Consider the following 12105-nt stretch of genomic DNA (forward strand, 5'->3'; position numbering starts at 1 on the left):
TGGAATGGCTAAACAAAGTACAGTTGTCTTCAGGTTTTGCAGAGTTACTGGTCAGCTCAGGTGGTCAGCCTGCTCCTTTCCAACAAAGCCTGGGCTAACTTCTTCTCAAACATGTGAATACATAAACAGGTTAAAAACTCAAAACAAATAGCAGATGAGGAGCAGCAGAAACTTGCTGTCCCCTTCCTTCTTCCTAGGACGGGATGTAAACAGACACAGATGTATTTTGTTTGACATTCTCAATGAGAATGTTCAAGAATAAAAATCAATTCATAAGCAACAAGATGGGTCAGCAGAAGGTTGGTTAAGAACGAGCTAAGAAAATAGGGTAACAGAATTTTTGTTTTTAGTGATCATTTGAAGGTTTGAGCTTATACTGCAGTGCTTGAATCACCCTCTGGATAAGAACTACTCCCACTGATACTGGTGCCAATTCAGAAGAACTTAAGTACTTTTAGACTGCTAAAAGGAAGATATATTTTGAAATAAATGTGACCACTATGTGTAAGACAATGCACAGATTTAATATACTGTTTTCTGAAATGTACACTTTTGCTTTCAAGTAGTCTGATTTTAGCAAACTAGAAATGTTAAGGTGGTGAGGCATTAGCTTAATAAATTGCACCCTGACATGTGAAAGTTCATCACTGCACAGGCATCACTTGTCGCTCTGTTTCAGAATGATTGGAACTGATTGTCATAAATGCAAAGTGAAAGAAGTGTAAAATCAGTATACAGGCAGTCTCTGCAATGACAAGCTAGTGAGAATAATCCCAATTAGAAATCTCTATCCTATTATTATGACATGTATTTGAACCCAGGTCCCAGAAGTTAAACAAAAGCATCATAAACCACCTTGCTACTATGTCAGTCAAGTGTAAATAACCTCAGGAGATCAATTAATGTTGATGGGGATGTTACAATACTTCAAATTTAATCTTAACTGTAGCTATGATCACTAATGCAATACCCAATTATGGTTAAATTTAATAAAAATATAATACTTAGAGACTTACCATTCCTGGACAAAATGTCATCCAAGACAGGACAAACTCCATAGTACACTGTAGCAGAGGCAGCTGATTTTTCTGAAGTCTGTTCAATGTTGTTCTGTAAACTACTCACACCTACAGTTTTCAGCGAGTCTGACAATGCTGCCTCATCTGGAGGGTTCACTCCCACATCATATCCAAAATGGTCATCTTTATCAGGCAAATAGGGAGTTTCTGAACATGTCATGGAGCTGCTGTCAGATCCATTAGTGGAATGGCTAAACAAAGCACAATTGTCTTCAGGTTTTGCAGAGTTACTGGTCAGCTCAGGTGGTCGGTCTGCTCCTGCTCCTCCCTGGCTTTCCAACAAAGCCTGAGCTAATTTCTTCTCAAAAATAAGACGGGTTGTTGAAGTTATGGGTCCACAGTTCAACCCTGCTCCAAGAATTTCTTGTCTGAGTTCAGCAGGGGTAAGTTGCCTAAGTCTAATCAAAATAGCTTCCATCCTGCTTTACCTGAGGGAAAGAAACACAAAGCACCTCTCATTAAACAAATGAGTTCAACATGTCAGCTTTGCTCCTTTAATAATTCTTCAGGAATCATTAGATTTGAGTATAATTTTAAAACTATCAATCTTTTGTACAGCATAACATACAGAGCACTGCAGTAATTTAGCTGTTATCAGAAAAAAGGTAAAATCTACCGTTATCACTATTCTCATGGAATTTAATAAAATTCAGCTGCATCCCTTTCTGTTTGATGATATCATTCTGCTCAAGGACAGAATTTTCCACTTACGGATTCTGGGATAATAAAACAAGACTTGTAAAATTCGGAAAAAATTACGATTCTTTTATTTTCCATCCTCAAAGTCCATGCTGATTCACACCAAAATTCAACTCTTCATTCACAAAGATTAACTTCTGATTGAGAAGCTCTCGATCAGCTTCTCCAAAAAGCCCTGGATTTACAGTACATCAGAAAATCATATTACAGCACAAAAGGCAGACTTTGTCTCATCACAACTGTGCCAACTCTTTGATACATACAAATTAGGAGCAGCAGGAGGCCACTCAGTCTCCACCATTCAATCAGATAATGGCTGATCTGATTGTAACCTATCTACCCACTGTAATCTTTCACTCCGTTTCTTATCAAATAGCTATCCACTTTTAATCAAAGACTCTTCTTCCATTGCTAAAGATTCATGGCCTACTGAGAGAAAAGGTTTTGCTTCATCTGTCTTAAAAGGCGGACTTTTTTTCAAGATTCTCTCAAAGAAGGATACATCCTCTCCAATATCTATCCTATCAAAAAAACCTCAAGGATCTTATACGCTTCAATTAAGTCCCCTCTCATTCTTCTGAACTCCAGTGGACACATTATACGATAAGACACAGGAGCAGAATTAGACCATTCGGCCCATCGAGTCTGCTCTGCCATTCGATCGTGGCTGATTTATTTTTCCCTCTCAACCCCATTCTCCTTGCCTTTTTCCCGTAACCCTTGACACCCTTACTAATCAAGAACCTAGCAACCTCTGCTTTAAATATATCCAATGACTTGGCCTCCACAGCCGCCTGTGGCAATAAATTCCACAGATTCACCACCCTCTGGCTAAAGAAATTCCTCCACATCTCTGTTCTAAAGGCACATCCTTCTATTCCTCTGGTCCTAGACTCTCCCACTACTGGAAACATCCTCTCCACGTCCACTCTATCCAGGTCTTTCAATATTCGGTAGGTTTCAATGAGATTCACCCCCCACTCCCCCATCCTTCTAAATTCCAGCAAGTACAGGCCCAGAGCCATCAAACACTCCTCATGTGTTAACCCTTTCATTCTCAGGATCATTCTCGTACACCTCCTCTGGACCCTCTCCAATGCCAGCACATCCTTCCTTAGATATGGGGCCCAAAACTGCTCACAATACTCCAAATGTGGTCTGACCAACACCTTATAAAGCATCAGCATTACATCCCTGGTTCTATATTCTAGTCCTCTCGAAATGAATGCTAACATTGCATTTGCCTTCCTTACTATCGACTCAACCAGCAAGTTAACCTTTAGGGAATCCTGCGCTAGGACTCCCAAGTCCCTTTGCACCTTCAATTTCTGAATTCACTTCCCTTTTAGAAAATATTCTACACCTTTATTCCTTCTACCAAATTCCTTCCCTACACTGCCACTTCTTCACCTATTCTCCCAACCTGTCCACATCCTTCTGCAGACTCCCTGCTTCCTCAACACTACCTGCCTCTTCACTTATCTTTGTATCGTCCGCAAACCTAGCCACAAAGCCATCAATTCTGTCATCCAGATCATTAACACATAACATGAAATGCAGCACAACACCGACCCCTGCAGAACACCACTAGTCACCGGCAGCCAACCAGAAAAGACCCCCTCTATTTCCACTCTTTGCCTTCTGCCAGTCAGCCAATCTTCTATCCATGCTAGCACCTTTCCTGTAATACCATGGGCTCCTATCTTGTTCAGCAGCCTCAAGTGTGGCACCTTGTCAAAGGCCTTCTGAAAATCCAAGTAAACAACATCCACTGACTCTCCTTTGTCTATCCTGCCTGTTACTTCCTCAAAGAATTCCAACAGATTTGTCAGGCAAGATCTCTCCTTAAGGAAACCATGCTGATGACTTCGGCCTATTTTATCACAAGCTCCCGTAACCTCATCCTTAATAATGAACTCTCAACACAAGTCTAGACTGTCTAACTTTCTTCATAATATAACTTGCCCATTCCAGGTAGTAATCTGGTAAACCTTCTCTGAACTGCTTACAACATACTTACATCCTTCAATAAGGAGGCCAAAACTATAGTGTAGTCCAGACCAGGTCCCATCAATGCCCTCTATAACCCTCCTACTTTTGCATTCAATTCTCCTATGACAATTACAACATTGCAGGTTTTCCTAATTACTTGCTGTGCCTGCATATTAGCCTTTTGTGAATTATCCATTAGATCACACAGACCCCTTTGCATCTCCCACCATTTAGATAACTTTCTTTATTTTTCCATCTGGTCCAGACAACACCAAAATCTAGGTGAACGCTCCATGGGATATTGTACTCTTAGAGGTGCAGTCGTTTGGATGTGACATAAAATTAAGACCCTGCAGTCCCTCTGCTTGACTGGACACCCTAATCTCTGGTACCATTCTAGTAAATCTTTTCTTCAGTTTTGTTTCTTAAGTGTGGTACCCAGAACCAAATACTGCATTCCAAGTAAAGTCTGACCAATGATTATAATGCTTTTGTTTAATTTATTTGCTTTTGCACTCATTAATAACACCAAGCACATTAAAAAGGTTTTATTTTCAGAAATAAAGCATCTGAGAAATTAACACTATGTGGCATAAACCAGTCGTCAAGAGCCATCCTTTCTCACAATGAATGTGCCCAAATATAATTATTAGGAATCCTAGTTTTCTTCTCAAGAGTCACAAACCATTTCCAAAACATGGGATATCAATGCAGCTCTTGCAACCCACATACATTTTATAAACAGCTTAATGTTTCAAGTTTTCCAAAATTTGCCACCTACAATTAGTCCTTCATCCAAGTTATACATTTAAGCAAAACATTTTCTCTTCTGAATTTAAAAAAAATGCATTACTAATTCTTTTTGTATTAACATAAATGCAGTCTGTAATATTTAATTTTGTTTTATGACTAATTTGAAAAGCTATTTTTTAAGAAATTTTGTGTATAACAATACTAGACGTTTGAAAAGATGCATGCCTTCATGGACTATTCATCCAAGTAGAAAACTTGTTCATTTAAAATCGAACGCATACATTCTTGTGCCTTTTTGTTAAAGAAAATGGGATACAAGTCCTAATTTCATTACTCACAAGCACAAGACGTCAAATGCAATCCAACTCACAGCAAACAGGATTCACCTCACACCACAGGAGGGCTCTGGAAGAACATCCAATGTTTACCAACACCCTTGAGTAATACACGGTCGACCTGGCAAGTGCATGGATTCACGGATAACAAGTCAGCAGATAATGACGACAAGTTGTACTTTGTTAACTAGATGTCTGACAAGACAATTCTATTCAACTGGTCGACCTTCTATTATGAGCCAGGTTGCTATTGGTGAATGACCATTTAAGGCACCTGGACACAGTAGAGCAGTAATGTGTGTGTGGCGTTATCTCCAAGACAGCAAGATTATAACAACATGCTGGCTGTTTTGCACAGAGAGTCGGGGGGGGGGGAGAGAGAGAGAGCGAGAGTGAGAGCGAGAGAGAGACTGCTGGTCTCTGTATCGATGGATGAAGAACAATAGCTGTGTCCGTCACTACAATCCATGTATGGATTTTTGGAGCAATCAAGTGGAGTCCACTTTGTCGTTAACCTGTACTGGAAAGCAGGTATTTCTGTGGGTGGCCATGTATCGAATGCCCTCGGTGTGGCAGATACTTCGGAACAAAGCAGTGGAGATCATCGGAGATTGAGGTGTCGTATGGGTTCCATCGTGGAACATCTGAATTTCGTAATTTCTCTCTATATTTTCTCTTCAGTCAACAGTAGTTTTGCAAAAGCCTTTGCTCATGTTTCACCTTATGACTTGCTGAACTGAACTTTGAGAACTATTCCTAGACTTGGGGTTTGGGAATTTGCCACACACACACACTTTGAGTTCATTAGTTTTGGGGTTAATGTTTAATATCTAACGTTTTTACTTTTCTTATTATCACAAGTAGTTATTAATAAAATAGTTTCTAACACTTATACATGGCTCATTGTGTTTCTTTTGCTGCTGGTACATAACACTTCTGCCTCGTAACTGCCTCTCACTGGATAGCTCAGTTTATCATTAGACTACATTTTTCATTAAAGAATGCCAAAAGGGAAAATAGCAGAGTGTAGAGGTGTGTACCTATTCCAGATTAATCTGAAACCTAAGGACAGGCTTAAGATTTTAATTCACATCCTGCATCTCACACATTATACCTACTTCAAAAGAAAGAGTTTGTCTTACACTTTTGGATCGGTTCCATTTCAAAACCCACTAGCCTGATGGGACATCAGTGTCAAGCAAGATGGAAAGCCATTCTCCCTTGGTGTACGCTAATGTATTAAGCCACAGATCCCACATTCAGTCTTGCTCTCTACTGTACTTGATAGAAGCATTAATTAAGTACTGTGTTTTGAGACTGGAGAGGGGAAATTGGTGATTGCTCCCATTTCTGTTTACCATCCAGTAATTGCTACTGAAAGTCCAAGTGCAAGCCCTTTGTAAAGACATAATTGACCTCAGCTTTGGGATCTCCATCGTCAGATATCCTGGCAACAGGCTTAAGGTCACAGTTGAGGAAGTGAGTTATTTAGATACAGGAGGATTTCTAGCAACTGTTAATATCTTTGAATGGTGAGGGCAGAAATCTGACATTGTTTCAGATTATTTTATTAACAAGGTAACTCCAGCTTTCCAAAATCAGCCATTTTGCAACAAAGGTAAAAAGCTTGAAAAAATGTTGATATTGTTCTGTTTTTGATTTTGACACTTCATTTTAAGTTTCAACATATCCAAGGCTGCAATAGTCCATCGTTACTCTCAAAATATTTAGCCTCATGACACCAAAAAAATTAAACACGACTTTCTGTTGTCGATAGCAAGCTTTTTTTTTTGAAGCAACAATTAGAAGGAAAAGACCAATATTTCAGTAACACTTCTGATAACCTCAGGGCTTTTCAAAATACTACACATCAAGCATGATCTTTTTGAAGAAGTGCCAATGTTGCACTGCAGTGAAGGTGGTGGGAATTTGAGCACCATGAGATCAGTAAAATGCAAAACCAAATAACATGGATTATTTTTGGTTGTGCTGATTGAGTGTTAAATATTGATCAAGAAACCAGGGAGGATCCCTAATCTTCCAAAGCTTTGAAATGCTACTCAGATTGTGTGCTTAAAACTCAGACTTGGCAAGTTTATTGGGAGCTCCAAGATACACATGAGAACAAGAATTACTTTGGATTCACTGGGGCCTACCTGGATTTGCAACTGGCTTGAATATTGTTTTAACTGTGTGTGCATTGTTTAGTTCAAGTGTGGTTCAACATTTTTGCTATGCATCTCTTTCCTGTTCTTTTCTTGCCTCTTATGTAGCTTCACCTATGACTAAGCCTCCATCTGCTGGGAGTGTGGCAGCAGCAGTCCCAGGGAGGAGTTCAGGGCTTAAGTAATTTGAACAAAGACAAGAAACCTCAGAGGAGGGAAAATATCACTAAGGCAGTGGATCATAAAGCAAGTAGAAAGCAGGAGATACAACTGCACACATTACCTGGCTATTGTGTGGGAAAAAACTCCATGATCTCACTAGAGGCTCTCAAAGCCTTTAATAGGATCACCAGGGTTCATGTTTAAAGGCACCAAGTGCCAACATGTTGACAAGGATGTGTCTTAAGAAGAGAGTTGCTCCTTATCAGTATTCATTCAGAAAAGCTCACAATAAGCACCACTGGAAGAAGGACCATAGTGAAAACAGAAGGTACACAAACACAGGCAGATATGACCTGTTCAAACTACAGATTATTGGGAATCTATTAATGTGTTCATCCACACATTCAGAAACAGTGTGAACTGGGGTTGTTCAGAAGAATGAAGGTGGGAAGATGACACTCTGGGCAATGCTTGGTTTCTCATTATTCAAGATGGGATAGAATTGGTGCAGAGGGCTTTTAGAAGGTGGCAGGGAACAAGTACTTGCAGTTCAAGACTACACAATCTGAGCAGCTTTCAACTGAATTTGCAGTTCACGACTGGGAATCTTTGGCCCAGAGAAATCAGAATGACAATGCTGCTGAGATACCTAACACCACCTTAGAACATCTCCATATGATATGATAATTTCATTGCACCCACGACCTTATCTCTCTCATGTGGTGTTTTAAAATTCCCTTTGTACATGTTGTCATGCATTAGGTCACAAGTTCTAACTACTTTCTTCAAGAAACTAACTCCAGGTGGTCTGTTGCCAGAGGACTGTCTAACTGCTTTCTCATCTCTATTTTTCTATAGGAGGAAGGATAGCTTAGTTAATTCAACAATCCCTCCCCTCTTCCTCCAAACAAAACTTAGAACATAAAACAGTACAGAATAGGAACAGTCCATTCGGCCCACTATGTCAGTGTCGACCATTGTGCCAACCGAAACTAATCCCATCTGCCTGCATGTGGTCTGTATCGCTCCATTCTCTGCCTGTTTATGTGCCTGTTTAAATGACTCTTAATCATTGCTATTGTATCTGCCTCCACCACTTCTCCTGGAAACATGTTCCCGGCACTTACCACCCTCTGCATAAAATTACTTGCCTTGTAAGCCACCTTTAAACTTTCCCCCTCTCACCTTAAAGCTATTCCCTCTAGTATTTGACATTTGTACCCTGGGAAAATGACATGTCTACCCTATAAATGCCTCTAATTACTTTGTATACCCCTTATTAGGTCACCCCTCAGCCTCTGACATGCCTGAGAAAACAATCCAAGTCTATGTTCTAACCTCTCCTTATAGCTAATACTCTCTCTAATGTAGGTAACATCCTATTGAATCTCTTCTGTGTCCTCTCCAAAGCCTCAACGTCCTTCCTGTGATGTGGCAACCAGGACTGCACACAATATTCCAAATATGGCCAAACCAAAGTTTTATGCAGCTGCAACATGACTTCCCTGCACCTCCACATCCCCCTTTAGGCATGCACATGGTGCAATGGCTCTGTACCCAGAGAACCATATAATTCATTCTGCAAAGAAGCATACATCATCTATTTTCCCAACCAATACATTTTGACAATCTTACTGAAAAAAATGTCACTTGCATTGAGGTAGAAATTATCAAGGAAAGGATATCATAAATATTTAACTAGTAGAGAATGTATAAAATTCTTGAGAAACAAAGGACTGCAGATGCTGGAATCTAGATGAAAAACACAATGATGCTGGAGGAACTCAGCAGGCCAGGCAGCATCTGTGGAGAAAAGCAGGCAGTCAACGTTTCGCGTCAGGACCCTTCTTCAGGACTGAAGATAGGAAAAGGGGAAGCCCAATATATAGGAGGGAAAAGCAGAGCAGTGATAGGTGGACAGAAGAGGGGAGGTGGGGTGGGCACAGGGTGGTGATCTGTAGATGCAGGTAAGAGATAGTAACAGGCACGTGTGGGGGAGGAGGGGGAGCAGATCCACCGGGGGACGGGTCACAAAATTCTTAATGAATTTGCCATGGCAGATATGGGATTGATGTTTCCACTCACTGGCATCTCAAACCAGGGATCACAGTTGAAAAGTAAGGGGTTAGCCATTTAGTACAAGAAGAAATTCCTTCACCTGGAAGGTACAGGGTCTTTGAAATTTTCCACCCAAAATGGCCATGGATTGACATATTGTTAGATAATTAAGGGAATCGAGGAAAACTGGGTTAGTGAAAGAGGGTGGCATTGAGGCAAAAGATCAGCCATAATCTTACCGAATGCTTCCTTCCCTGGTCTAATATAAAGAGCATCTGCTAAAAATCAAGTGAAAGTCAGGGAGTAGAAGAATAAAATATCTTTAACTATTGAAAAAGTAATAAGTGCTGGTGAATATAAGATATGAAGGTTAATGAAATGTAACAAATTCATGTAGGCTGAAAGCTATTAGGAAGACATTTGGTAAGTCAGCCTTCAAACAAGAGGATGGTGGAAAGGCGGCAAGTGGGGGCAAAATTGGAATGCAACCATTAGGGAGTCTTTCTATAATTGTGTGGGCTTTGGTGAAACCACATTTGCAATATAATGTAATTTTTTGTCTCAGTACCTAAGAAAGGATGTATTTGCCTTGATATCAATGCAGACTAGATTGAATGACAGAATGACAGATTTATCCTATGAGGAGAGGTCAAGTAGGAAAGGTCTATACTCAGGAGAGTTGGAAAGTAGAGAAGTGATCTCACTGGCACTCTTAAAGTTCTGAGAAGGATTGACAGGGTGGTTGATAGTTTGGATGTGGTCATTCATGACTGGGATAAGAAGAAATTTCTTTACCCAGAAGTTTATAAAGTCTTGATATTCTCGAGCTCAGTGAGTGGTGGGGTATATTAAAGACCGAGAATGATACCTTAAAGACAAAAATCTATAAAAAGATGTGGAGTTGGTTGGGAAAATAGATGCGGTATTGGATCAGTCATGATGCTTTTAATGGCAGAATAGGCCGTATTTTTCTTTTAAATTTGTTCACATTTTGGGATCTAGTCATTGCAAAGCCAGCAAGAATCATCCATGCCTCATTGCTCTTGAACTGAATGCCTTGATAGATCATTTCAGGAGGACATTCGTAAGCCAACAACATTAAGAGACCATTTGGCCTAACTTGTTATTCTTAAATTATTTTTTCAGTCATACCCTGCTTTCCTCTTAGCTTGTATATTTGGTCATCTTAACTGCAGAAATTTGTTAGGTCACCTGTCGTGTGTTAAAATAACAGCCTCTGCCACTTACAGATTGCTTCATTTAAAAACATAACTGTTGGGGCAGTGCAAAGCAGTGGTAATAAAATAACAGAGCAAGGAAACATATTTGACAGGTTGCCACACTCTTTAAAAGGTGGCGTATTTGATATCAATACGAGGTTCTCGAAGGTCCATTAAAACAGAATGCTGATTATGCCTAATATATTACCAGTCATTTTTTTTCTGTTTTCAGTATCTCCTTCAATTCTACTTGCTTGGATGAATACATGCAAAGGTTAGAACATGAAAAAATGTGGGCCTACTGACCTACTGATTCAGCCTTTACAGTAGGTATAGTCAATTATTCATAAAAACTAACAAAACAACCTTGATTTCCTTTACAAACTAAAATGTGCTGAAATCTATTGATTAAAAAATTGCAGCTTACAAAATGCAAATAAAGCACGAGAAAATCAACAGAACCAGATAGTGGTCTCGGCACAAAGTGAACCCTCAGTGACGATACTGATAAATATTTAGTTATCATAGTTCTAATATATCACATTTGCAGAATACTTCCCACACTTAGCACAAAAGACACTACATTTCATGTACACCATATCAGAACCGTTCTGATATAGTGTACACCAGTAAACATTAGTGCACTTATGGTCTATGATTTAGGTCACCAAATGCATCAAATCAAATTGAGAGTAAAACAAATTTCAGCCAGCCTTTTCTTTTTACCAGAAGTGTTGTACGCAGGAACCCTACAACACCTTTGTTTTGTGACTCCATTGTTTTGCAGCCTGACAAGACCTGAACAGTTGGCGGGGGGGACAGATTGAGAACTCAGGCTGCTGAAATTATTATTTGGATCCAACTGAACTGTTTTCGTGAATGATTCCATTTATAATTTACCATCCAGTCATCGTAGGTAACGCGATCACCCCACCCCTCACAGGTAAACCCAGCGTGTGGAGGAGAGGAAACTGGAGCAGGGGGCTGATTCATGGGAGAAAAAGAGCTTCCCTTTGAAGCACAAATCTAAATAGTGAAGGTCGCCGGGTGGAGAGGAGAATAAAAGGGAGGCTGCGGGCCGGGGCCGGGGGTGCGGGCCCGGGGCGCGCCTGTGCACCGCGGCCTGGCAGCGGCTCTCCGTCGGGCGACCGGTTTGACTACCCGGGGCCGGGCGCACGGTGTGCGGTGGAAGGGAGGAACCGCCGGCCACCTCTCGGTTCCTCCTCTGACTGAGGAAGCGAAGGAAAGCCGTCACCCACCTGCCGAACATCCCGCCGCCGCCGCCGCGTCTCTCAGCAACCGCGGCCCGTTCAAACGGCCGGCCGCACAGGACCCCTCCCCGCCAGATGTGACCAGCGCGGTGCCTGCGCAGGGCAACGCATCCGGGAACCGGGCGAGGCCAGTCACCGACCACGCCCCAAACCGACCTGGGGCGCACGGCTACTCCTCCCACCGCCGGCGGCGCTGTCACTGCCCCTGGCTGAAGCAGCACCAGCGGCTGCAATAGGGTTACAGCAGAGAAAACTAATGTTTTTTTTAAAAAGTTGCTGTTGCAATGTAGGCTATGCAGTAATTTGTGCAGGAGCTGAGTCCCGTAACAACACTGTGATAACCAGATTATGTGTTTCAGTGACGTTCACTG

General features: G+C 41.1%; 1 protein-coding gene across 5 annotated transcripts in view; it reads right to left on the reverse strand.

Annotated features, from left to right (window-relative positions):
- ankle2 (ankyrin repeat and LEM domain containing 2) overlaps nucleotides 1-11882 on the reverse strand; it is a 37524-nt gene extending 25642 nt beyond the window's left edge. For 2 of the 5 annotated variants that reach the window (XR_007957663.1, XM_052032147.1), the window contains exons 1-2: nucleotides 11723-11862; nucleotides 1017-1507 (exon numbers count right to left, since the gene is read on the reverse strand). Coding sequence is in view for 4 of the 5 variants with exons in the window: in XM_052032147.1 (XP_051888107.1) it covers nucleotides 1017-1497 (481 nt within the window). In the remaining variant the exon portion in view is untranslated. Of the gene's footprint in view, nucleotides 1-1016; nucleotides 1508-4861; nucleotides 4980-11722 lie in introns of all 5 variants that reach the window. The other 3 variants (XM_052032149.1, XM_052032148.1, XM_052032150.1) reach the window with 3 other exon arrangements.
- Between the last annotated feature and the right edge of the window lie 223 nt (nucleotides 11883-12105).

Source organism: Pristis pectinata, chromosome 17, assembly GCF_009764475.1.
Source record: "Pristis pectinata isolate sPriPec2 chromosome 17, sPriPec2.1.pri, whole genome shotgun sequence".
Classification (NCBI taxonomy): domain Eukaryota; kingdom Metazoa; phylum Chordata; class Chondrichthyes; order Rhinopristiformes; family Pristidae; genus Pristis; species Pristis pectinata.